The 27,833-nt window shown below is 34.0% G+C and overlaps 1 protein-coding gene across 7 annotated transcripts; it reads right to left on the bottom strand.

Annotated features, from left to right (window-relative positions):
- C9orf72 (C9orf72-SMCR8 complex subunit) lies at nucleotides 1–27,833 on the bottom strand. 7 transcript variants are annotated; one of them, XM_031943287.1, is made up of 12 exons: nucleotides 27,390–27,833; nucleotides 22,333–22,821; nucleotides 16,248–16,307; nucleotides 15,053–15,148; nucleotides 14,075–14,139; nucleotides 13,459–13,531; nucleotides 10,530–10,646; nucleotides 9,420–9,452; nucleotides 8,361–8,596; nucleotides 6,392–6,449; nucleotides 1,133–1,242; nucleotides 1–1,038 (listed from the first exon to the last, which is right to left on the bottom strand). In XM_031943287.1, exons 2-12 carry the CDS (start codon nucleotides 22,774–22,776, stop codon nucleotides 852–854), a joined length of 1,479 nt encoding a protein of 492 aa, XP_031799147.1. In that variant the 5' UTR covers nucleotides 22,777–22,821; nucleotides 27,390–27,833; the 3' UTR covers nucleotides 1–851. The 7 variants fall into 7 exon arrangements, with proteins under 7 accessions (XP_031799147.1, XP_031799129.1, XP_031799162.1 ...); XM_031943269.1 differs by lacking the exon at nucleotides 27,390–27,833 and adding an exon at nucleotides 27,293–27,350; XM_031943302.1 differs by lacking the exon at nucleotides 27,390–27,833 and adding an exon at nucleotides 27,095–27,116.

The raw sequence follows: 27,833 nt of genomic DNA, 5'->3' as shown, positions 1-27,833 counted from the left end.
GTATTTCTTGCCTTTTTTTTTATTTCATTCAGAAATAGAAAACTCATGAATTTGGGCTCAATGGTATAAGCGAATTAGAACTCTAAGTGATCAAAAAGGTTTCTTCTAATGCATTTTCATATAACTTTTTACAATTTCAGAGCGACAATGCAAAATCAGATCAGTATAAATATAGGAACATTTTAACTTCTCCCTCAAATTTTTATTTTCAAGGAGAAAAAGACATAAATATTTTCCCCTGGCTCTTATCTAAGAAAAATGTTTTATATATAAATTTCAAATATCCATATTTTGTTCATAGTTCAATTATTCAGCCTGGATGATAAAATGAGAAATACAGGGTACTCCACTACAGTCAAAGAGTCTGAATATTATTTGAGTTTTCAATAAAGTTTAAGGACAAAATTTTAAAATAGCATCTATTATATAGTTTTAATAAATAGTTTGATCAATATTTTTATTTTTAAAGTTTAAATTATATTCACCTTCCGCTTTTGTTTTCTAAATGATTCTAGTAAACTGCTCTGATAATTTTGGAAAAAAAACTGAAGAACTTTTGAAAAGTTAACACAAAATCTTCTGAGATGAATCAAATGAAAATAGCAGCTATGGTCAAATTTATATATGACCCTAACATTAAAGAATACTTTCTGTAACTGTAAACAAAAGCCTATTCCAAAAAAGTGCATGTCAAAAAGGGACTCATTTGTAATGGTGTACTTGATAAAATAATCACCTAATATTTTATCTAATAAAGATTGGAGTATATAATTTTTAACTCCAAGTACAGAACACAGTGTGGGAGAGCAGCACTCACTTGTATTATGAACTATACTTAAAAGGTTACACTTTTAAAATGTCATTAGCACATCCCGTTCTTGCACACTAGTGTAGAAAGGTCTTCCAAAGATAAATGAATGTAGGCCTGGTTTGATTTTCTCCGCTAAAGCCATTATTATGTTAAGATCGCCTTCTGCTGTTAAATCGAGATCTATCTTCAAGTTTCGGAGAGATTTAAATGGTTTTTTTCCCTTTTGCCTGAAAAATTACAAGGAAAAACTGTCACATTGCAGAAAATGCTTACCTAAAAAAAGCATAAAATTACCCTCATATGACCAGAGGTTTTACTTACGTATCATCCTCTATATATTTTATTAGTGTTAAGGCTTTTCTATGAAGGATAAGAAGAAATTGCGCAAGAAAAGTACTTCTCAGAGACAAACCAGGTTTCAAATGAAAGACCTATTGGAAAAACAATAGTATTTTATGAGTAAATAAAGTTCTCTTAAAAAACTACCACTTTCATATTCATGTTCCTTTTAGAATTCTTTCTATTTCTACTACCCAGTGTGGCTTCATTATGCTTTTGCAGCTATTATAATGGATAATAATAGAGGGTAATAAAAAAAATTTTTTTTTTTGGATCATTTACAAACATTAACTTTACTAGTGGTACTCTAAGCATGATATCTTTGTCCAAGAATCAAGAAATTTTATATACTGAAACTAAAACACATCAATATTGACATCCTTTTGCTACAACAGTAAGGCAAAAATGATGGCCTTCACATTCTTCTTGACAAAGCAAACAAAGTTGAAGCTGGTTTCATTGTGTACTCAAAGGCAACAAGAAACACAACTTAATGGGACATTTGATCAACTTTTCTTACAGTGCTTATGATAAACATAAACAAAACATGACAAAAATTGCAGCATATGTGTTACAGAGGATGAAGATAAAAAACAAATTTCTAAGACCTAGTTGGTCTTCAAGATAACCAACTTTTATATTTTGTGACTTTGATGGAAAATATTATAGAAATGTTAGAAAACACCACTCACTTTAGAAAAACACAGGCACCAAAAAGATTTATATAGACTATTCAGGAAACAAGCCAAAGTATCACCAATACTTTTATCCAGAGAGAGTGATATAAAATATAAGATGTATCAAGCCCTAGATGGAAATTTGATCCATCGGAAAAAAACAATGACTGGCTTCAGAGGACCCGAGTCTAAATTCTGCCTCAATATTTACTGTGTGGGGCAGCTAGATGGTGCAGTGGATAGAGCACTATCCTGAAGTCAGGAGAACCCGAGTTCAAATCTGACTTCAGATACATGTCCTGCTCTGTGATCCTGGGCAAGTCACTTTAATACTAGTTGCCTAGGCAAAACACACACACACACACACACATAAAACTTCTGTGCGACTTTGGACAAATCATTTAACCTCATTATGCCTGTTTTCCCCGTCAGTAAAATAAAGAAAGGGTATGCATCTAGCAGCTCTCTGAAGTCCTTTCCTCCCTTCCAATTATACATCTATGATCCTAAGAACATCACACACAAAAATATGAAGTTACTATTTTGGGCAGCAAATTACTGGTTACTGATCTATTATCAGAATCAGTTTTCTGTTGCTTGCCATCTAGGGGAGGAGTAGAGGGGAAAAGGGGAAAATTTGAAACATAAGGCTATGCAAGAGTCAAAAATTATCCATGTATATGTTTTGAAAATAAAAAGCTTAAAAAAAAATCAGTTTTCTGTCAGTAAGCAGAATTGCTTGAGCAACGATCAAAATTGCTATCAGATTAGAATGAGAAAGATAAGATGAAACTGGGTACAACAGCAACAGCCTCAACTTGACATATTCAAATGATTATGAAAAATGTTAAAGAAAAAAGATTATCAACATTTACTGCAGAAGTGTAATTGACTGTAAGTCATCACCAGAAGAAGGAAGTCAAAGGAACTAGAAATTCCCATTATTTCTGTCTTATTACTTATAGACAAGGTCTGGCACTGATGAGAATCAAAGAAGCTATTTTTGTTATAGTGATAAGCTTTATGGAAAACTATTATACTTTACTTATGGTAAGGAAAATTACAAAGGCCATATTCTACTATAACAAACAATAGCCATTATTTGTTTACTAAAGTCAATGAAAAAGTCACTGATAACCACTTGAGCAAACACTTCAATATTTCGACAGATGTGTAATCTCATTAATGTGTGTAATTCCTCCAAAGTACAGAAAGCAATTCAATATAGTGCGAATGTCTTTATCAAAGGAGTTTATATAATGTTTTGACATTATGGCCTTACTAATGAACCATGAAAGATGTTCACAACTATCCCCCCCTTCTTTTTTCTTGGCATAAATTTGTCACTAGAAGATGACATACTTTATACTACTTCTACATAACTCCTCATTTGGAATGTTATAGTCAAGTTCAGAGTGTTTCTATACTTGACCTTTGGGAGAAAGATCTTGTATTATTACATGACCTGTAAAAAGATAAAACACTACACATTTCCCTAAGGTAATTCAAAATGTTCTCTTTAACTTGGGAGGGAAGCTCATTGTCCATCTGTATCATGAGTGTATGTGTGTGTGTGTGTGTGTGTGTACGTATGTTTGTCTATGTGTTACTGGATTCGCAATGCAAGCTTTTATAAAAAACTATTATATCTCTACCAATACAAAGTGTTTGTGTATGCACTCTACTACATATATTTTCTTATTTATATATCACATATACGTACTATTGTAGAAAGCCCTTATACATCATAAAAACTATGAAAGACTTGGTTCTTCTCAGTGGTTCAATGATCCAAGGCAACCCCAATAAATTTTGGACATAAAATGTCATCTGTATCCAGAAAACGAATGATATCAGAGACTGAACGTAACTTAATATATGCTATGTTCACTTCTTTTTTTGTCCCCCTCCTCCCCCATGGTTTTTCCTTTTTGTTCTGATTTTTCTCTCTCAATACAACTCATAAAGCAATGTGCACTAAAATATATATAATTAATTGATTCTAAAAGAGGTTGGGGAGGAAAAAAAATACGGCGTCTTACCCACTGGCTAGTAAACATGTCTGTAGTAGCTAAGAGGAGATTAGGAGAATTGGGGAAGGATAGTTATTGGGATGATTGCTGGGGCATACTGCGTACCCAACTGTAACAAACCTGAGTCAGGATTAGCTATAATTTAGGGGTTAGTACACAACACAACTACTGACTTGGGCCAGCACTGAGAAGGGAAGCAGTAAGGAAAGTAATGGACTTTGAGTGAAAAGTGAAAGGGAGGTGGTGTAGCTCTGGGGAAAGCTCATAACTGGCTATTACAAAGAGGATGTGATGTGACTTACCATTCCATCCTCTAACTGGATGATCATACATCCTAGTGTCATACCTTAGTATATACATTGGGGACTACTAGTCTACAGTAATGGTATTTTGCATCCTTTTGGTTTTTCTTGCCTATTCTTTTCATTTTAATTATTATTTGGGGACTATTTAAAAAAAGCACTTGATTTGACAAAGAAAAATAGTATTTGACAAATCTTTTCCAAAAATGTCTCTCATATGTGTCAAAATCATTCAAGAATCCTTAAATGATAGAATAGCAAAAACAAGGAATAAGGCAAGGAGACATTTTTGCCAAATATACCCTCAGAATGCCAAGAACATGGAAACACTAAGCAAAAAATCTAAATGGAAGAAGCAGCTTCTGTAACTAGGTCCTCCAGATAATTCTGATTTACATATGCCATTGAGGTGACACTGTGCAAAGCTTTATCAGTCAAGAATTTGCCCTATTTCACTTGGGGAAAGTAGAGTACAAGAATCATCTAATAGGACTGTGAAAACAAAACTCTTATTTTTCATCTATAATAAAGATACAGACATAGCTGGTATTTTAAATAAAATACCATAATGTTCATAGCATGGAAGAATTAGCAAATTAATGCAGTGAAATTATATTTATAATTCTGCTGAGATGATTATTTCTTGCTTTTTTTTTACCTCTAAAACCACTACAATTTATAAGTTAAAGTCATAGATAGCTGAAAGTCATAAACTTCTAAAGGGGTAAAACTGTCAAAAGGACAACAAATAGACTGATTTTAAATAACTCTGTAGGGGCAGCTAGTTGGTGTAGTGGACAGAGCATCAGCCCTGAAGTTAGGAGGAACCGAGTTCAAATTTGGCCTCTGGCACTTCCTGGCTGTGTGACTCTGGGTCACTTAACCTCAACTGTCTCGCCAAAAAAATAAATAAATAAAATAAAATAACTCTGTAAACATTTTTACAATGATCTACTTTCTTATCTTTAGTTCCACTGTGCTAAATGAAGAAAGTGAAATGGGTGCTGAAGACAATGAAATCAGAATGTCTGGACCAGGCCAGACTAAGTATAGACCAAGAAAATGTACCAGAGGGGATGTAATCCTGAAAGCATTAAGTTAACAGTTTTAAAAGGAAAATATTAAAGAAACAGAAGGATGAGACGTAGTGAGAAAGACTATATTACTAAATGAATTTAATTAAAAGGACTTTAAATAACTGCCAAATAACATGCCTTTCTCATTTTGTGAGGACAGTTTACATATATACTAGGAATCTTTAAAAATATAAAATGGAACAGGAAGCTTTTAAAAACTGTTTTCTATAGCAGATCCTATCTTTTTAGTCTTACACTTTACTGATAATGGAAAGGACTGAGACTTCAAGATATTTTCAAAATTTCAGATGCATATATTACAGTTGAACAAGATTCTTTTACCTTTCTTTGATCCCTAGTATTTAGAACAATGCTTGGCACATAGTGGGTACTTAAAGTGTTTGTTTAATGACAACTGCCTGCCAATTCTTAATGCTTCTCCCTTCACAAATTTCTCTTCTCTCTATCTCTCTCAACCTAATTTAAACCTTCTTGCCTGGATTACTGTGATATCTTTGGTAGATCCTCTTGTTCCAAGTCTTTCCCTTTTCCAATACATCGTCCAGAGAGCTGTAAAAGTGAATTTCCTAAAGTATAGATCTAATCAAGTCATTTGGCTATTTAATAAACTCCAGATGTTCCCCCATTATCTCTAAAGACAGAATTCAAAGGCATTTAAAACCTTTATAATGACTCAAATTCCTCTCCCCCCTTTATGCACTAAATAGTCCATCTAAACTGATCTTGTTATTCTTCAAACAGAACACTTCTTCTATCTCATGCCTTCTCCTGTATATATTTATGTGTGTACATGTTATTTCTCCTCCAAATACATACACTCTTGAAGGAAGGGATAATTCATTTGTTGTCTTTATATCCAAAGGACCTATTTACAATGCCTGGTTCAAAATGGTGAGCAAAAATGCAGAAGACAGTAATTAAAATGCACTGCAATGGATATGTGAACAACAGTTTTGTTTTGTTTTTAATTATGAGTTTTCCATTAGTGCTGAAGAAAAAAATTAGTTTGATAGTAATGAGAAAGAATAACATTAAGAATGTTTCAGTTTGTAATGGATGATATAATGAGGATAATGGAAACCTGTATTAGATAAGAAAGCATTTTATTCCTGTTGATTTCCAATTGAATTACCTGATCCAAGAAGGCTTTTACTAGTGTGTCTCTGTGTAGGACATCTTGAAAAACATTCCTGGGAAGACAGCAAACATAAAGACAGAATATAAGTCGAAACTATTAAAAAATAGTAACAAAGAGAAATGTTTATGGATGGTAAGAAGAGAAAAGAAACATAGTTTTTAGGAACTTGAGTTATAATTCCACAATTTAAGGGGCTTATTTCTTATGGAAACTTTCAGGTTAGTTCCTGATATACTAATATAATATTTCTGTATTTCTAATATAGTAAACTTTCTATATGGATTACTATTACTTGTCTATAAAAACAGAGATTAATACTAAAGTGTCGTCAATTAAGGTAATGATTGGTTCTAACAAATAAATTTGCTCTTATAAACTAGTAATTTTTTATAATCAGATTTAGGAGGAAAATAATGGGAAATAAATAGTGCAAAGGAAGACTGACATGGTACTACAGGACAGGCAACTTTTTTTTTTTTTTGTTTGTTTGTTTATATAACCTAACTTCAATTATCCTTGCATTTCTATTAGAGTATATTGGGAACTATGATCAGCTAGTGCATATTATGAAAATTAGAGAATAAAATATCCTCTACCTTGGCTTATAACAGGCTGAAAAATCAGGAAAATACTGTACTCTTTATCAAATAATTTATCAGAATCAAAAGCTAGACTCAGGCCAGAAAGGGAGTTAGTATTTAATAAAGAATAAGGAACTAAAAGAAAAGAAAAGCAGTAACAGAATGGGATATGGATGGCAGGAAAAATATAACCTTAGTAAAATAATGGGAAACTACATCGAATTCTCTATAGCTTAGAAAACAAGAAAGAAGAGAAATGAAGTTTGCAAAGATGCTGGCAGAAAAAAAGTAACTGAGAAGCAAAATCAATACTACTCATGATTGGCTATATGGATTGCTGTTATATAACTTAAAGACACTAATATCTCCATTTCTAAAACGCTAGACAGCACTAGTTGAATACTACATTAGTTGGCTGTCTTAAAGCAACTTGATAACTTGATTGAATTATTGATGCTATTTTTAGGGAAAGTGCAAGAAATACTACAGGTGAATCAAACTCTGTTTGTTGGTCTCAATGGAAGGAATGATTAAGTTCTTCACTTTCTATGTATCTTATACATTAATGCTCTATTTTACTAGGTGACATGGAATAACATTCTTGTAATCCTAAACTTTTTGATAGGAATAAATGGAGAAATCATTTTTCTGGATGTTTGCTTTCATGTAATCTGAATTTAAATTTTCCTTCTTTCTATCTTTCCTGGTCTAAACAACTTATTCTGATGAAAAATTGCAGTCTTAAAAGAAAATAACATCTGAAATATTATGAAGTAAAAGCTGTACTATAACTCTCTTATTTTCAGTGTTGTTTAGATTTTTTCTATGATGTTATTATCTTCTATTTTCATAGTTACCATTTTTCTTTTTGGGGAAAAAGCTATACAGAAGCTATAATTTTATAACCATGGATTTTCATTTCATTTAATTTAAAAGCCATATCCTATAAATGAATAAAATGGTATTTAAAAAATAACCCACTATAAAATACAAAAAGAACCCCACTGCCAAATTCATTTATTGCAATGTATTTTGCACCATGCCCAGGGTATAATATGTGCTTTCTTCAGGATAAAAACAGCCAGAATTCATTTCTTTTATTTAGTTACCAAGCTAATTAAATTGGTGATGTTATCAAAGTGTTAATTTAAACAATTTGGGGGAGAAAGACAGTGATAACAGGAAAAACTGCACAGGAAAAAAAGCTTCATTTAACTTAGAAAAGGTTCCTTCAAACATTATCTTTCATCATGTTCCTTTTTTTGGTTATTTGAATTTTATGCATTTAGATGATACTGGTAGGCATTCTAGCACACAAGTTTTAATAACTACTTTTGTGGAAATAGAGCAATATTAAGAATAATTTGGAAGCCACTACATACAAATCAGGAGTGAAGCTTTCATCTGTATAAATAATTGTATCCTGAGCCACATCTTCTTCTGAAGTAGCTCTCCAAAATGCAGTCAGCTCTGATCTCATATAACGACGCTGGTTATAGATATGTTCATGACAGGGTGGCATCTGTTTCACTGTATTAACATCCACATCTATGTGTGTAGTGGGATATGGGGCATACATGACTTGTCGGAAGGGCAACACAAAACTTCCAGTTGAATCCTGTTGTGGTAAAAGACAAATTAAATATATTATGAAAATTTTAAATAAATTTTCCTTCTTTCAGGTTTTAGATTTTTCTGTTGTATACACTATTTATAAATAAGCATGATGACAAAATTTTCAAAGAGCTGCCAAAAGCAATTATGACTCCCATTTTTGAAATTTTTTTTTTCCAGATAACTCCTACTACACTTTTTCTATATCAATTCCATCCATTACAATCCAAATCTTTAATATAGATATATAACTTATTAATAGGTGAAACTTTTTTTCTTATGAGGGAAAGTGGCATATAGAGAATATGCTACACATCAGGAGGCCTAGGTGCACTGTCTATATAACTATGGAAAAATCATTTCACTTCTTTATGGATCAGATTGTGTTCTGTAAACACTTAGTCCTTCATTCATTCATTACTGAATTCATATACTAAACATTAGAGGGTGAAGATGTTATTGATTAGAGGATTTAAAGTAGGAAAGAATCTTTTTCTTGGATCAGAACAATCATTTGGACTAATCCCCTCATTTGACAGATAAACAAACTGAATCCCTAATAAAAGACTTTACCAAGATCACAAAACTAGTAAGTGGCAGAAAAAGGATTTATACCCAAGTTGTCTATCTCCAAATGTGGTGGTCTTTTCATCACACCATGCTGCTTCTCATGTTTTACAGAATGGTGGGAGGGATAGCCTGGTTATATAACTAACCATAATACAACAAAAGGGGAAAAAGCGTAAAGTAAGGTACAAAATGAGGTATGGGTAGGGTTAAGTTGTTAGATGGATATGGACCAAGGAAAAAACAGCAATTGCTCTGACCTTAAAGAATGAGCAGGAATTAGGCAGGTAGAGCTACATAGGAAAGAGAATGGACTAAATGATTTCTAAGGTTTCTTCCAGCTCTACAAGTACATATAATGATTAAGAAAGGCTACTGAAGTACATTATATTCTTCAACTGATTACTTGACAAACATACATGCATTCTTATATTTTAATAAATCTGCACAAATTTTTTTGTTTCCAAGGAATAGTAACATTGAAATTTTGTCATTTTGAGTACCCAGTGTAATGCTTCTAACAGTCTTTTAGTGGGATAGATACAATATTCTATATGCATTCGTTTTGTCTTTCCTTTCTATCCCTTTATTTCCTTGTTTACATTCTCAAGAAAGCAATCCTAGGACAGAATGAAGGTCTCAGAACAATATGCAAATTGTTACTTTATGCCTTATTGATAACTGCATCACAGTAAAAAAGATTCCAAGAAATAAATAATGATACTGCATCTTTGTTTATTTTAGTATAACTTAGCATCTGAATAATTACTTAAAAGTTTATGTCCTTAGTCCTTTACTGTTCACTCTACCCTTAAAATGTAGAAAAAGAGCAAAGGGAATATTTTTAAAAATGCAAATACAAATTAAAATTTATATAGGAAACAGTTTTCCCCTCTATATCCAAGGTGGTATAAACTTTAAAATAGCAAAACTACTAAGTTTGTTCAGGAAAAAATTAAAATGTTCCAATTTAAGCTGTGTAAATAGACAGTTTCTCTCAAGTCAAAGACACAAAAATGAATTTACATCTGTAATGGTTTTTGAATGCTTGATATAACAAAAACACCAAGTAGCTGTAAGTAGTTACATATGGAGTACTGGTAGTAGGGGGAATATAATGTGGTATCCCACTGATTGTACAGTCAGTACCCCTGAACACATACTTTAGCCTGGGAACAGTGATTTTGTAGAAATTATATTTCCTGGAATTCATTCCAGAATGAAATGCATATATTTTTTATTTCTGTAAAGACTAGATATAAAATTCAAATGGCATGGGTTAAACCCTAACACATAAAATAGTAAATATTTTCAGTGAGCTTTCAAAATAATTTGAGATTTCATTTTGTAGAAAAGGGCACAAGCTATACCTTAAGAAGACCTTGTACAAATAATCCAGATTCATACTTAAATGAAGACTCATTTCTACAAAGTCTGGAGCACTTTCGTTCTGAAGGAGTCAGAAAAAGGCACAATGTCCTCACTATCTGTAAAATAAGAGTATTTCAGTAGGAAAAAATATATAGTAAGAGTCAACAGTTTACTAAAGAAAGAAATCCTGATTAGAAACTTAAAATTTTATTTACTGATAACTCTAAAGAGTAACATATTTCCAATAGTTAAGTACACTTGTTGCCTCACTTGCCAACACAAATTTTTTCAGACAAAAATTTTCTATAAATATTCAGCAAAGTAGGTATAATACAAGATCATTTCTGAATTATGCAAGCAAAATCTAACTAAAAACCACAAAAGAGGTTATCCTGGTCCAAAACTTTGTGTAAAGCTGAAATTTTGTTCAAGCATATTGAAAGTTGGAAAAAAGAAAAGATGGACCACTGGCAAGGGTTTGGACATTTTTGTTACATAAAGAATTTTGTTGTTTAAGAGTTAGTGGAGTATGTCTTAGGCAGTGCTGGGAAGTGCTATTTCTGGATGGCTTTATTAGCTATCAACAATAACTCAATGGGTTATTAATATTCCTTTATTTTCAACATGTTTGAATCGCCTTATATTGGTTTTTTAATTGGTGCCACAGAGTTGTGATAGTTCCTTTATCTTCCATTTCCATGGACTTGACCAAAACATGAAAGGATGTGAGAGCCCTTGTCATCTGGACTTGTTCTAAATTTTCTAGAAACTCTTTTTTGGTATTTCTTTGGGGCAAGAAAAGGTTGTACTCTCGCTGGAAATTTACAAAATTGAAAACTTCGTGACCTAGATTAACAGTGTCTGGCACATAGCAAGAACTTAATAAATGTTTCCTAATTAAGCGCTGCTGATACATTCTCTCTCAGATCACTTTATATCTAATTATTCTCAACAGGAAATCATACAACATTAATCATACAACATTACTTTGCATTTATTCTCTTTTTAAAGTATTCTATATAGACTTATCTAAGTGTTTAATGTCTCGTTTTAAAAGATAAGCTCATTGTACTATTCATTGTATTTGAATCTCCAATATCTATCACATCATAGCCCCTTCATAAATATTTGATTGACCTGAAAATATTCTTTTTAAAGATTAAATATAATCGCTGTATTACCAAATTTCACAATCTGTTCTCAGTCTTTGCATCATGACCACTCAATAGCATCTGACACTGCTGGCTACCCTTTCCTCTGAGATGCTCTTTCTTCCTTGGGTTTTCACGTTATTGTTATCTTTTGGCTGGCCTCCTAATCAAGAAAAAGGATGAGACTGGCACTGCTTTATTTATCATTTCACTTATCTGACCATTCTTCAACATTTTTTGATGATTCATCATCCATACTACATCCATTAGTACCTACAAAACTTCAACAATGAGATGATTCAAACCCAATTCCAACTGTTCAGTAATAAAGAGAACCATCTACACCCAAAAAGAGGATCGTGAGAACTAAGTATGGACCACAAATAGCATTCTCACCCTTTCTGTTGTTTGCTTGCATTTTGTCTTTCCCATTTTTTTTTATTGATCAGATTTTTCTTGTGCAGCAAGATAACTGTATAAATATATACATACATTGGATTTAACATATATTTTAACATATTTAACATGTATTGGACTACTTGCCATGTAGGGGAAGGGATGGGGGCAAGGAGGAGATAATTTGGAACAGAAGGCTTTGCAAGGGTCAATGTTAAAAAGTTACCCATGCATATGTTTTTTTTTTTTTTTTAATTTTTTTTATTATTATTTTTTCTGCCTATGTTTTAATTAAAAAAAAAAAAAAAAGAATACAATCATCCCTCCAATTATGTAGGCTCTCAACAATGGCCTTACTATTGAACTTTTTCTCTTCTTTCATCTTACATGTCCAATTAGTTGACAGTGATTCATTACTCTAGGAGCAAATATTTTTTCATCTGCATAAAATTTTATATTTTGAGTTGTGTAATATATAGAATGATTACATTAGAGCATGTATATAAAGTATAAACATACATATCTACTATATTTCCAATATTTTTTGCTGAGAATGGTATAATCAAAAAAATTTAGAGACCACTAGTATTAGAAACTGAAGATAATCTCATCCTACTAAACGAATATAACAATGTGAAACAGAAACAGAAGTATTCATTTTTTCTGGGGATATTATGTTATTATCATTACTATAAATAGCATTTTAAATGAAACTAAAACTGAATCATTCAAATATGAATTATTCACTTTGCATGTTATTTGCAGATAGTTTTTATCTTGAATTGGAGTCTTTTGGCCACCAGAATATACTTTTAGACCACTTCTGTCATCAATCTCTATGTGAATCAGAAAATCCAAAATAATCTCAATTTTTTTAATAAGTAGAAAATTATATGCTACTAAAAATGACATCTTTCTAAACCAAAATTAAAAACTTGAATTACTAGTATAATTTTCTTCTTTCATTATTATAAATAAACAATTCTGAAAATGACTAATCTAAGAGGTCTCATTCTTTTGGTTACCTTATTAGAATAAAGTAGGAGGTAGAAGGAGAAAAGGAAGAGAATTAGAATGGGAGAAAGAAGAATGCAATACAAAGGGTGGAAATGTAAAGAATAAAGTAGAAGAAAGTATGGAACAGTTACAGTAAAAAGTCTTTGACTTAAAAAAAAAAGTTATAATTCCATTTATGTAATTCACAAGAAATGTCAAATTGCAAATAATAAGTGATTTCTAATTTTTTTCATGGTACATGACAGCAATTTTGTCACATTCCCGTTTCCAGATGTTTTCACAGCATTTTAATTCCTTCCTTTAAATTATTGTATACAATAGTGTGTACCAATGATTCTAAAATAAGCCACTAAATGTGACTTACCTTATTTACTTTATCTGCACTGCTACCTACTACTATAGAACAACCACAGGTCTGCAGGTGGGAGCTGATGGCACTGCAAGTTAAATGAAGACTTACTAGCAAAATAAGACAATTTTACAGACTGAAAAATCAAACAAGCAAACCATAAAAATTATTTGATAATTACATCTTTAAATCATGATAAAACCCCAACCTATGTGCAAAATCCAGTAACTATCACTTTCAAGTTCACTTTTGCCATCATGGATTTAGTTTTGAAATTTATGTTGAAGGTCATTTAATGAGAAGATTATTAATTTATATATGATATAACAAAGAAAGGGGCCACAGAAAGTATTGACACAACTATTAAATTAAGAGTTGAACCTTAGAAATCTTATTTAATGCTTATATAACTACTCAGTTTCTTTTATCAAACTATGAATAATTAAAATAACTTTTCAAAGATCTAATAAGAATCAAATAAAGATGTCATAAACAGATGCCTGTTGTCACTTCTATAGAAATAAAAGTGGTTCTTCTGTCCTATTTTTTTAAATTACCAAGATCTATAGCTACACATTATATATTAAAAGCTATTTTAATTGGCTTTTATGAAATGGAATAAAATTCTTACTTGAGAAGGAAACCTTCATGGCAACTATCTCCAATGTCGTCATCATTTAGTACTGTATCACTGATCTAAAGTGCAAAGAAAAAACTAGTCAGGTTAGAACACAACACAGAAAAATTTTTTGTCCCTAAGATTTTAATCTAGCAGTAGATTGCATAGTATGTAAATAATTTTAAAATATTTACTGATTTGGATTTTGTGGCATGAAGTTTTGAAAAAGCTTACTACTGTCATTGCTTTGAATCAAATGAAATAATCATGTCTACATTAAATAGTAAATATAGAAGCATGTTTGTGAAACCTGGTCATGAAGGTTAAATAACAGATGACTGAGCTCCTAATCACATCCAAAGACAGTTTGATATCCCTTAAAATACAGAGTTAGAGCAACAATAACAATGGCAGTTCTTACACTATTCTGATTGGCTTCCTAATGGTGCTGTGATTCTAACCAATCAAAGATCCTGGATTATTACTCTTTAAAAGCTTAAAAGATAATCGAAAATTTGAGAACAAAAAACTTCAAATAAAAAGATTCAGATAAAAATTATCTGCATAGGTTCAAACTGAAAAGCAATGAAAACTCTAAACAATAACAATAAACAAAATTCTGACACAATCACCATATTGTGATGACTAAAGACCTTCATAGATTCCATATATTCATACCATAAAGTCACCATAAATTCCATAAGTGGATTCTAATGTCTTAATTGTACACTATCATTATATAAATTAGATTATTAGAACTTTTATGTTCCCAGAAAGTATATTAGTGGCAAAGTTAATATAGTTAACATGATTCAAAAGTGATTAACTGGCATTGGCTAAATTACATAAAATATTTCTATTCAATTACTAGACTTTTTTTCCCCTCCAAAATTACTGCTTTACATTAATAGCCTATCATTGCTGTTTATTAATTAAATGGTTTGCTACATAAGGCACCATTGCTTTAACTTCATATAAAGATGAACTTACATCTATTTCCTCAGGAACACAGTGTGATTTCATAGATGAAAGGAGTTCCATTACAAGAATAACCTCTCCAGTGAGCATTGGAATAATGCTCTGACCCTATGCAATAAAATAAAATTAGGTTAAAAAAAGATTATGCCCAACAGGAAGATCTTGGTGAGGAAACTACTAACAATGAAAACAAGGAGATAACCAGCAGCTTCATTTGGTAGAAATGCTTACTAACATTAAAAAGGGCCAAATAAAACAAATTTCCCACTCAAGGCTTCTAAGGGTTCATGTGATTTTTGATTAAAGATTATTTAAATTTTTCCAGAAAGTCTTTTCCATCACTGAATTGTCACACCCCTGACATTGATGATTTATCACAAACTATCAAATATCATTACGTGAGCACCCTGGTTTAAAAATCAATATTTCTAATTTATTACTGGAGATGTAAAAAGTAATTAAAAAGATATTATACTGCACTTTAACATTTTGCAACTAGGGAAGGTAAAAAGACAACATAATTTGGAAATCTTTTTATCAAATAATTTCAAGTAGTGAAGCCTGGACTCATATTAGGACCCTTATGACTGCTAATAAAATATTCCTTCTATAAACAAAAGGAAGTTTATACATAATTACACGAATTTTAGAATAAAAAACTATCCTCTGATCTCAATATTATATTTTTCATTAGTACAGGTTAAAGATAAAGTTTTCAAATATACTTCTTGAATCAAAAGGAAAGATTTATCCTTCACTGTAATTCAGACATTTAACATGTATGGTCTCAGATATGGATCCTACAATTAAACAAATTATCCAAAATTTACCCTACAGAAAAGGAGAACAAACATGGCAAACAGAGGTTGATATTATTCCTGCACTGATTGTCCTACCATTCCCCCTTTAATGGGGAAAAATAATTGGATAAATTTCTTTAGTTTTGTTCAGTAATTTAAAAAATTTTTTTTCACAAAGACTTAAGATTCCTAGCAGCTTAGTAATTCAATATAACAATAATTAGGTCAACCAAAAGAACCACCAGACCTTACAAACATGTTAAACATGCATGTGCACACAAACATCTATATATGTGATTGTGGGTATTTATATATATATACATATATACATACATACATAAAAATATGAACTCTCTAATAATTATCTTTAGTACAGTAGCATTCGATGGAATATGCATTCTTTTTACCTGATCTTCCATTCTTTCTGTTCCTTCTAACACAATCTTCTGGACATTCTCTTGCCTCTCCTGGGCAAAAAAAAAAAAAGATTAACTGATAGTGGTACTATAATTTATATATTCACAGGAACAAAAGTCAATTGGTAAATTATTTTAGGTGAAGTTTCATTTCATAAATTCCCAGAAACAGGAGGCATGTGAAACTAGTTATGGTCCTACAGACGAGGAAAGAACAAAACAAAAGCATATTTTCCAGGGAAAAAAATAAAAATAAAAAACCAGGTCACTGGCAAAATGTTAAGTTAAACTTTATTCATAAAACAGTGACATATACCTTCCTAAATGAACAAGATATTAGATCTAAAAGTTATGGCTGAATAGTGAAAACTCTTATTAAGAAAATAAAAAATGTTTTCCTTTGTCACCTAGCAAGTCTTCCCAAGATTTAAAGTAAATTTTACATTTCTTTATACTTTACTAAGTAAAACTACAAATCTTCCTTTTCCCTACTGCACTCCCAATTCACTAGTTGTGATGAGAAAATTGGAATACCTCTCTGCTGCCACTTTCAGATTCTCCTCCTCTACCATTATAATTCAGCACTCTCTCCTGCCCTTTAGGATCTACAATATTCAAATTCATTGTCTAACTGAAATAGCATGGATTATAGAAGAGGTGGCAAGAATGTACAAAAAACTAGGTAAAAAGGAACTTAACATCACTAATTATCATATGGTATGATTATTCATCTACAGTCAGCTATGACAATAAAGTAAAGTGAGTCTAGGAAGCACTGCTAACAAGGCAGTGGAGGTGATAGAAATCCAGATGTGTCATTTAAAATTCTTAAAAATCATGCTGTTAAAGTGTTGCCAGAAAATTTGGAAACTCAACAGTGACCATTGGATTGGAAAAGATAAGTTTGTATTCTTATCCCAAAGAATGGCAATGTTTAGAAATGTTCAAATTACCTAACAATCGCACTCATTTCACATGTTATGCTCAAGATTTTGCAAGTTAGGTTTCAGCAATACGTGAACCAAGAAGTACCAGAAGAGCAGGTTGGTTTTCAAATGGGAGATCAAATTGCCAACATTCACTGGAATATAGAGAAAGCAAAAGGATTCCAGAAAAACATCTACTTCTGTATCACTGACTACACCAAAGTCTTTGTGTGGATCACAACAAAATGTAGCAAGCCCTCAAAGAGATAGAAGTAACAGATCATCTTAATTGTCTCCTGGGGAAACCAGTAAGAGGATCAAGAAGAAACAGAACCAAACACAGAACAATTGATTGGAATAATATTAGAAAAGGAGTACGTCAAAATTGTATATTGCTACCTCATTTATTTAATTTACATGCAGTGAAATCGAATCAAGTGAAATAAATGCTAAGCTGTATGAATCAAAAGCTGGACTTGGAAGTTAATTTGACAGAAAAGGAAAATGATAAATGTTGGAAAATATGTGGGAAAAAGAAAGACAGTAACCATTGAAGTTGTGAACTGATCTAACTATTCTGGACAACAATTTGGAACTACACCCAAAGGACAATCAAACTGTGTATAATCTAGCAATACTACTAGTAGTAGATCTGTATCCCAAAAAGATTAAAAAATGAAAAAAGATCTACATGTACAAAAATACTTATAGCAACTCTTTTTGTGGAGGCAAAGAATTAGAAATTGAAGGAATGGTCATCAATTGAGAAATGGCTGAATAATTTGTGCAATATATAATGGAATACTATTATGCTTTAAGAAATGACAAGCAGATGGAAGATTTCAGGAAAACTAGAAAGGCTGGTGTAATCTGAGGCAAAGTAAAGTAAGCAGAACCAGAAAAACATTGTACACTGTAACAGCAACACTGTGCAATGATCAACTGAACCACTTAACACTTTTCAGCAACACAGTGATGTAAGGACAACTCCAAAGGATTTATGACCGAAAACTGCTGAAGTCTGAATGCATATCAAAGCATACAATTTTTATTTTATTTTACTTTTTGTGGTTCTTTTCTCTTGATCGGTTTCTTTTTTTTCCAGATGACTACAGTGAAAATATGTTTTATATAACTGCATATATACATATAATTGTATCAAATTACTTACCATCTTAGGAAGGGAATGGTGAGAGAGGAAAGGAGAAAATTTGGAAATGAATGTAAAAAATACTTTTATATAAAATTGGAAAAATAAAATAAAGAAAAAATGTTAGCAATCTTAGAAATGTTGAATGATGTCACTCTGATTAACAGAAAATGAATTAGAATTAAGAAGGTAAGGGTGAAAAGAGTGTAAAAGATGGTTTTGAAGTTTAACATTTAAAAAACAAACCAAAAAAGGAGCCAAAAACTAATCATAGCAACTGGTCCTATCACTGCCTGGCAAGAAAATTAAAGAAATGGATGCAGTATCAGATTTTATATTATTGAAACTCAAAGATCATCACAGATGGCAATGAAAGGAGAGCTATGGTAAACTTGGACAACATACTAAAAAGCAGAAATATCACTTTGCTGACAAAATTCCATGTAGTTAAAGCTCTGGGTTTTCCAAGAATTAATATATAACTGTGAGTTGGAATATAAAGAAAGCTGAGTGCTGTACAATCAATGCTTTCAAATTGTGATACTTAAACTTGCCATGAACTTGGACAGACTTTAAGACAGTGAAGGACAGGGCCTGGTGTGTGCCCATGGAATCTCAAAAAATTGAATGTGACTGAACAATAACAAATCTAGATCCTGGAGGATATTATCTATCTATAGGATATTCTCCTTCCTTCATCCCTCAATGTCTGCTGGGCTCCCAATTCTTTTCCTATTTCAACTCCTGTCCTCAGATTATATTGTTGATGCTCTGTTAAATCCCTTAACTTTCAAGTTCTTGAATATACTCCATTCCGTGACTTCCTCCTCCTCCTCCATTCTTAACTCGTTACATAGTCCAACTTGAACTTGCTATTAGCCATAAGTATCCCATTTCAAGTTCATAAACTCTGAAATTATAATCTTTAGTCATTTCATTTTCCCCATGCCTATAATGCTAACATTCTTCAACCTCAATGTGACCTCCAATCTTCCAATCTCCCAGTTTTCACCAGTTTCACTCTTCCCTATTCTGATATGTTCAACTCCACAATACTCTCAAACCTCTTAACCAATCATGCCTTGCCAAACCCTAAACGTTTATGGGTTATTTTCACTATTTCAATTGCTCCTAATGTGTTGCTGGGATGGAGGTGCAGATTATTATAAAATCCTACTGCCTAGTTTACTACAAATTTATGTTATATAATCTTATCTCAGTCTTCAATGTGGCAAAGTAATTTTTATATCTTCCTAATCAATTTGCAATCTCCGTGTGGATTTTCTTAACATTTTGTTTCCTCGAGGTTCCCAATGCACCTCCCAGTTACGTATATTTTCACTATATTCTTGATCAAAATATTGAGGCCATTTGCCAAGATCTCCATCTTTTCCCTTCCTCATAAAACCTTGTAAGTTAGTTGCTTTCTCCCCATTATTTCCTCCTTTACCCATCTCGCATGGAAGTAGTCTTAGTCCTCATGTATGCAAACTCCTCTAAATGCATCTTGGTTCCCATTCTTCTCTTCTCCAATGGATTGATCCTCCTTCCCTCCTTTTTTTTTTTCTCTTCTCATTTTCCTGCAAGATAAATCAACTTAGAAACTTATGCCTTCCCAGCATTCCCTATCATTATGGCCCTTTCCTCCCTCAGACTAGATCAACACTGAAGAATTGAGGACAGGAGTTGAAATAAGAGAATTGGGACCCTAGAAGTCCCTGAGGAATAAAGGAAGGAGAATATCCTATATATAGATAATATCCTCCAGGATCTAGTTTTGTTATTGTTCAGTCACATTCAATTTTTTGGGATTCCATGGACACACACCAGACCCTTCTGTCTTCCACTGTCTTAAAGTCTAAATTCAGATCCTATCCATGTTTAAAGACAGTGGCTCAGGAGTTACCATTTTCCATCTAACTGCTTCCTTAGACATTTTGCAACATAGTTCAAACTCACAACTTCTCAGATCATTTCCTAACTCAACAACATGGCTTTACAAAGCTCCCTGGTTCGATAAGTCTTCCCCATTATTCTCTCCCCATCCCCAATTTTTTGTGTTGTCTTCTCCCCCTTACATTGTGAACTCCTTGAGAACAGGGATTGTGGTATATCTTTCTCTTTATTTGCAATGCCTGAAACATTTCTGGTCCTTCAGTCATTTCAGTTATGTCCTATTTGTGAAGCCCATTTTGGTGTCTTCTTGGCAAAAATACTGGAGTGGTTTGCCATTTTTTTCTCTAGCTCTTTTATTTTTTTTTTTAAAAACGGGAGGAACAGAGTTAAATATGATTTGCCCAAGATCACAGTAAGAGTCTGGGAAGCCCATGAACTTTTTCTTTTCAAAAAACATTTTGATAACTATATTTCAATATAATTGACTGAACGGCTGAACTGTAATGAAGAGCAGGTCTTAGAATTAGTGAGGAAGACCAGGGTTCTGGTTTATTCTGACAAATGTCTTTCCTGTGTCACTGATCATTCATTAGTGTTTCTAGACCAAAGCTGTGGATCTTTATCCCTTATGAAGTCATGTAACTGAATGTAGGTGTGGGAATTGTGAAAAGCTGGTAACAGTAAAATGCTCTAAAAAATGCTCTAAATACTGCAGTATCAAATATCCTACCAATTAATTCTTTGTAAAAATAAGCAAGCACATCCTTCTCATTATTATGCAAATTTGCTTTTGCCTTTAATAAATGATAAAATTATATATAATTATGTAAATGATATGTAAAGAATGATTTTAAAACAAATTTATGACAATATCAGTAAATGTTTGATATGTAGAGTTTATATACCTATATACCTGAAATCACATAAAATTTCTTGGGTGAAAAGGGTTTGAGAGTAGAAAAAGTTTGAGAAGCCCTGTCCCTGGCAACTCTCAAACTTACAGAAGAAATTTTATTACTGGAAATTCTTTACAACAATAAAATCAGAGGTCAGGACTAAATATAAAGATGCCACTAGTAAGAAAACCAAATGTATTTAAGAGAGATTTGACTCAATGACTACTAAAAGATGTGCGTAGCATTTTTTAAGGTTAGTATAAAAAGGGATAACTCATAGTATATCTCTTGGAATGATGTTAAGTATAGAACACAGAGTTAGCTGAACAATGGGTCAGCGCTTAATTTCTTAATTTGCCTTAATTTCCAGGTAAAACCTTAGTTTTAGGCACAATCTTTAGAATTTTCAGATAGGCTGTTTTTATTTAAGTTCTATTAAAAAATAATGCTTATTCAAGCCTATATTTTCATTTGTGTATCTACTTCTGGCTCAAGATTTAATTTATGAACAAAAGCAAAAAACACTATGATACTTCATCATGACATCAAATCGTGTTCGTTTGAACTCTGAATTTTAATAATGAAAAAAAATTATAGCCAATACACACAAATACTATCATGATGACAAAGAAAAATATTTATATCAAGTAAGATTATAGCAGGTCTAGAGGGGAATAGAACATGAGGATAGTTTGAGGAAACATCTCTGTGAAAAGCAAAGTAATATCAAATACCAAAAAGTTAGGTGTAATATATGAATGATGTAGCATAACTGTCAAGAGTAGCATCTGCAGTTTAAAATTACAAAAGGATCATATGACTTAAAAATATTAGAATTATATTTTTTCTATTTCTTCTTATCTCATTTAACTTGAAGAAAAGCATATGTAGTTCTATTTTCATCCCTGAAAACTACTTTGTTATCATTATTTGTGAAATAGTGATCTTATTTCTTTTAAGTAACTCTGCAGCAAGCTAAGATTGCTTAAAGTCAGGATCCCTGCATTTAAGTAGTAGCTATTGAATCCTGGGCAACTTACCTTGTGTTTCAATGATTCAGGCAATCAAGACTGTAAAAAAACAAAGCAAGTGCTTATCTGCATTGGAAGAGGGAATTACAAAACTGAAATCATTGGTCAAGAATAAATAGAATACAGTAATATTTATTACAGTAATAAAGTAAATGATGGACTCAAGAACCTACTTACCTTATGCATCCATATCCTTCCTTTCCGGATAATATGTGTTAATCTATCAACACATACTCTATGAAGGGGAAGGTAGAAACTGAGTTCAGTTTGTGGAAGTATTATTGACAAACCATATGTACTCCTATCCCCATTCCAGTTTCCATCAAAGATTAATGACACAATAATCACTCCTTTTTCAGACAACACAAAAAACTTCACATCTATGGCTCCACTCTCTGCATTCCGAAGGATTTCTCCATTTAGAGTATGGTTAGCAAGAAAAGTTATTTCTCCATCACTGAGAAGCAGTTGTTGTTTCTTGGGAGCCCAAATATGCCTCACTCTAGGGCCAAGAATGTTGTCCCAGTAGGCAAAAGTAGCTGCTAATAAGGGTGAATCACCACTTAAAGCAATCTCAGTCTTGGCAACAGCTGGAGATGGTGGTGGACAGAGAGTAGACATGATTGTATTCTAATCGTTACATTATCACAATGTACAGATGACAATCTAAAAAAAGGGGGAAAAAATGGTTGTTAAATGTCTATCAATATCTTCAAAATTTAAAACCCCACAGTAATAGCTGTTTTTGACTCAGCCTTCAAAATTTTTTTTTTCATTACTTAAAAGCAAAAAGATTTTTTAAGTGTGTCTTCCATTTGGATACTGATAGATTAGGATAATATATACCCTAAATATATTCACTAAATATTTGTTGATAAAACTTAAGATAAATTCACTTTCCCAGAGATAAACTCAAACATTCAAAAACAATCAGAATCAGAACCAAGAAGTAATGGAAAGAGGCCTATAAATGTGACTAAAATTTACATATCTAGTTCCTTAAGAGAACTGCTTACTCCTCCCTTTACAGAAATCTGTATTTTACAAGGTTTCTCTATGATCACAGAAGTTTAAAAGGTGAAAATTAGAAAAGATGGGATGGTATGAAGTAGCTATGTTAAAGTAGCAAAAAATGACATTGCAAAAATTAACTAACAGAACTATTAAAAAAGCAATCAAAAAAAAAGTACTGTCATGAATATTTTTGAAATATGGGTCTTGTTTCTTCTGTGTGATGTCTGAAGTATATTCTTACAAGCAGTACCACTGGGCCAAGAGATATGCACAGGTTACTGACTTTTGGGGGCACAGTTCCCAAATTGTTTTTCAGAATGGCTAGATCAATATACTTCTGCCAACTGGCCTATATCCAGAACAGGAATTGTCATTTTCTCTCATCATCTTTGCAAATCTAATAGGTGTGATATGGAATCTGATTATATCCTTTGACTATTTATCTATTATCTATTACTCTTTTGACTTCATTAAGAGTAATATCTTTGACTTGTACACAGAATAATTATAAAGGAATAGATGCCTTTTCCTTCTCTGACCACTGGTTTTCTCCCCTAAAAATTTATCATGGTAGGAAAAAGATCCCTATTTTAAAAATATAGTCAAGTCCACTTATTAATCTAGATTTCCTCTTAAATGTACTAAGTTCCTAATATAAGCATATCAGTCCTAAGATAGCTGAGAAATTCTAGTAGTTCCATTATCATTATCATCAATTAGAACAAAAGAACAGACCCTAGACCATTTTCTACATTGTTTTATGTCGTATTATAAGATGTTCTGCTTCTAATTTTCTTCCAATTTTTCAATTTAGGCTGTATTTTACACCAATTTTGCACTTAGCTGCCAAAACAAGACTGCTCTTTGCTTAGCTAAAGTGTGTTTTAGAATCTGTACCTCTACTGCAAATTCTGTTTCATTCAATTTCCTTATGAAAATGGTGATAAGTAATACCAATTTAATTTATAAGTTTTACCAATTTATATTAGATCTGCTTCTTTAAGATGTATTGCTCTTTTTCCCATGGTTTTACTTATCTAGAAAGTACATATAGTATATAACTGCTCAAGTATGCAAATCCAGTAAGAACTTTGATTTCTTTAAAGCCGGTGAAATTTTTAACTAATCTGTGACTTCATTTTATTTCAAGCTTTGTAATCTTTGCTGGTAATGGATTTATATATCCCCTAGAAAATGGTTTTCTAAGTCTAATTACATTACTTTGCCCGTTTTATTTATTTTTGTGTGAAGCATATTCCATAGCCATCCAATCTGGGCACTTTATTGTCTATTCTGCCACAGCCTAAGCACCCTCTTCCTCTTTTCCAAAACTTGTAGTGGCAACAGCTACCAAATCACCAAACCACTGTTTCTGGAAAAGGCTCTCAAATAGCACTTAAGATGTGCTTAAATATCATAGGGACTTCCCAGACCCAAACTTCCTTCTTTGTGCAGTTTCACCCACATTAAATTGTAAGCTTGCTCAGGCCAGAAATTGTCAATTCTTAATACTCAGTTCTGAAAAAGGGACATCTTTTTTAAATAATAGCTTTTTGTTTTCAAAATATATGCAAAGATAGTTTTCAACACTCATCCTAACAAAACCTTCTAAATTTTTCTCCCTTCCTTTCCCCCACCCCTCTTTCAATCAATGATTAATTAAAATAAAGATGTGACTTTCTTCCCAAAGGAGGGCTCTTAGATAGCAAGTAATCAAATTAAGCATGTGCAATTCTTCTACACATTTCCACATTTACCATGCTGCACAAGAAAAATAAAATCAAAAAGAGAAATGAAAAAAACAAACAAACATGTGAACAACAAAAGAAGTGAAAATACTATGTTGTCATCCATATTCAGGCCCTATACTCCTCTCCAGCACAAGTGTAATGTAATTGGCTTGAATCACCTTATTCTTGAAAAGTACCATTAGGGACATGTTTTCAAAAGCAAGAGAAGTAATATTGTTTTTCAACAAAACATGCTAAATTTCTCTTTTCTTGCAAAGGTTTTCCTCTATGTGTTTAGTAAAGCCACAAGCAGTAAAATTTTTGATGTTGCTATACATACTGATTATTTTCTTTGCATAAATTAACTTATAAAGTTAAAGTACTTTTCATAAAAAAGTACAAAAAGAGGACAAAAACTAATCAGATATGATCATCACAATGAGCTCTTAAACAAAAGGATTTTTATCCTTTTTTAATGTCCTGGACCCCTCTTTCGAAGTCTAGTAAAATTTGTCTCCTCCGAATAATTATTTAAAAATAGGTAAGAATCTTGGAGTCAGGGCCACGAATCAAATCATGTCTTAGACACTACCTGGACAAAACACTTAATCTGTTTGCCTCAGTTTTCTCATCAGCAAAAGGGGGATAATAATAGCCTCTACTTCCCAGAGATGTCTTGAGGATTAAGAAGTATTATTTATAAGATGCTTCGCAAAATTCTATATGTTACCCATTAAGTTTTTTTTTTTAAATCCATAGCCAAATGCTCAGCGATTAATTAAAATAAAGTCCCATCTAAATTCCCCAAAGCCATGGAACATATGCCCAAATTGTAAAGCAGGGCCTCCTTGGAGCACGTTAGCAAGGCTTGCTACCTCTTCTTCTACGTGAACAAACAGAAGCAATTACACAAGTGAGCTGCCCAAATTTAGAAACTATTCCACCTCATTTTCCAAACTCTTTATCTTTAACGTATCTCAGCAGGAGGAGGAGCCCTAAAGCGTCGGGGATCTGAAACGCAAATTTTCACCGCTGCCACCTGTCCTGCACGTCCCACGCAGATCTCAGATTCTGTCCGCCACCCCAATCGGGTGGGCTTGAAGGAGTAACAACTGCCTCGGAGGGGACAGATGAAGAACAGGAAGCAGATTACCAGCACACTAGCTTTCGGTAGCGTCTCAGCCGCAACTACATTATCTTTCCGTCCTATATGGCAAAGGGGGCGGCGCAGAGAAGGCGCGTCCCATTCCTGGACCCGAGGAAAGCGCCGAGTCAAAGAACAGCTAGCTACTCTAGGAGTCCCTATCCCAGAATCCCCCGGGCGGGGGCGGCGCAGAGCAGGCGCGTCCCATTCCTGGACCCGAGGAAAGCGCCGAGTCAAAGAACAGCTAGCTACTCTAGGAGTCCCTATCCCAGAATCCCCCGGGCGGGGGCGGCTCAGAGCAGCCCCGTCCCATTCCTGGACCCGAGGAAAGCGCCGAGTCAGAGAACAGCTAGCTACTCTAGGAGTCCCTATCCCAGAATCCCCCGGGCGGGGGCGGCTCAGAGCAGGCGCGTCCCATTCCTGGACCCGAGGAAAGCGCCGAGTCAGAGAACAGCTAGCTACTCTAGGAGTCCCTATCCCAGAATCCCCCGGGCGGGGGCGGCTCAGAGCAGGCGCGTCCCATTCCTGGACCCGAGGAAAGCGCCGAGTCAAAGAACAGCTAGCTACTCTAGGAGTCCCTATCCCAGAATCCCCCGGGCGGGGGCGGCTCAGAGCAGGCCCGTCCCATTCCTGGACCCGAGGAAAGCGCCGAGTCAGAGAACAGCTAGCTACTCTAGGAGTCCCTATCCCAGAATCCCCGGGCGGGGGCGGCGCAGAGAAGGCGCGTCCCATTCCTGGACCCGAGGAAAGCGCCGAGTCAAAGAACAGCTAGCTACTCTAGGGAGTCCCTATCCCAGAATCCCCCGGGCGGGGGCGGCTCAGAGCAGGCGCGTCCCATTCCTGGACCCGAGGAAAGCGCCGAGTCAAAGAACAGCTAGCTACTCTAGGAGTCCCTATCCCAGAATCCCCCGGGCGGGGGCGGCTCAGAGCAGCCCCGTCCCATTCCTGGACCCGAGGAAAGCGCCGAGTCAGAGAACAGCTAGCTACTCTAGGAGTCCCTATCCCAGAATCCCCCGGGCGGGGGCGACGACTACAGAGGAACGAAACTGACCCGAACTTGTTCAGCCAAGCATAGTTCCCCCACTCCCCTGACACGGGGGAGCGGCGGATTCTCCCAGAACTAGCCACTTAATTTCTCACAGATAAAGTCGGACTAAAAGAGACTGAATTCTGGAGGGAGCAAAGTCTCACACCACACAATGTTCCTTCCCATCAAGTCGCAGGCCGCCCGTCCACCAAGCTCACTCACCTACAGCAGCTGCCTCCGGCAAACGATCGCAACCGCAGGACCGCCCCTTCCCTGCATGGACCCGCCCTGTACCCACCCCCTCCATTCTTTCACCAACCTTCCTCCACTCTGTCCAGCCTTGTGCAGCACCGATTGGCCCAAAACTGAAAGTTATCAGCCCACTGTCCGCTTCCGGCCCCCATTTTCTACTTCTCTTTGTGATTCAGTCAATAAGCTTTATCGACAAAGGTTTGTTCTTCTCTAGTGAATACCTTACGAGCTCGGAGGATTTCCAGCCTGGCACTAGTCTAGAATAAGTGAAGCGTTCCTCACTCGCCTCCTAATCCCTTGGTGATTACGCCGGCAGAGAGAAGAGAGAGGCAGGAGAAGGAGAGCCTAAATACGCCATCGTGACTGTGGGCGGAATTTGTAGTCTACTCTTTTCCTATTTTGATGGGGTGGGGTGGGATTTCTGGCAACACTGGAGTTGGTCAGGGGAGGGAGGGAAGGAGGGGATGTTTCAAAATCCAATTACTGAAATCGGATTAGGGAGGATATAGAT

This window comes from Sarcophilus harrisii, chromosome 1 (assembly GCF_902635505.1).
Source record: "Sarcophilus harrisii chromosome 1, mSarHar1.11, whole genome shotgun sequence".
Lineage (NCBI taxonomy): Eukaryota > Metazoa > Chordata > Mammalia > Dasyuromorphia > Dasyuridae > Sarcophilus > Sarcophilus harrisii.
The sequence above is the reverse complement of the archived record's forward strand: the minus strand, read 5'-3'. Positions and strand labels throughout refer to the sequence as shown.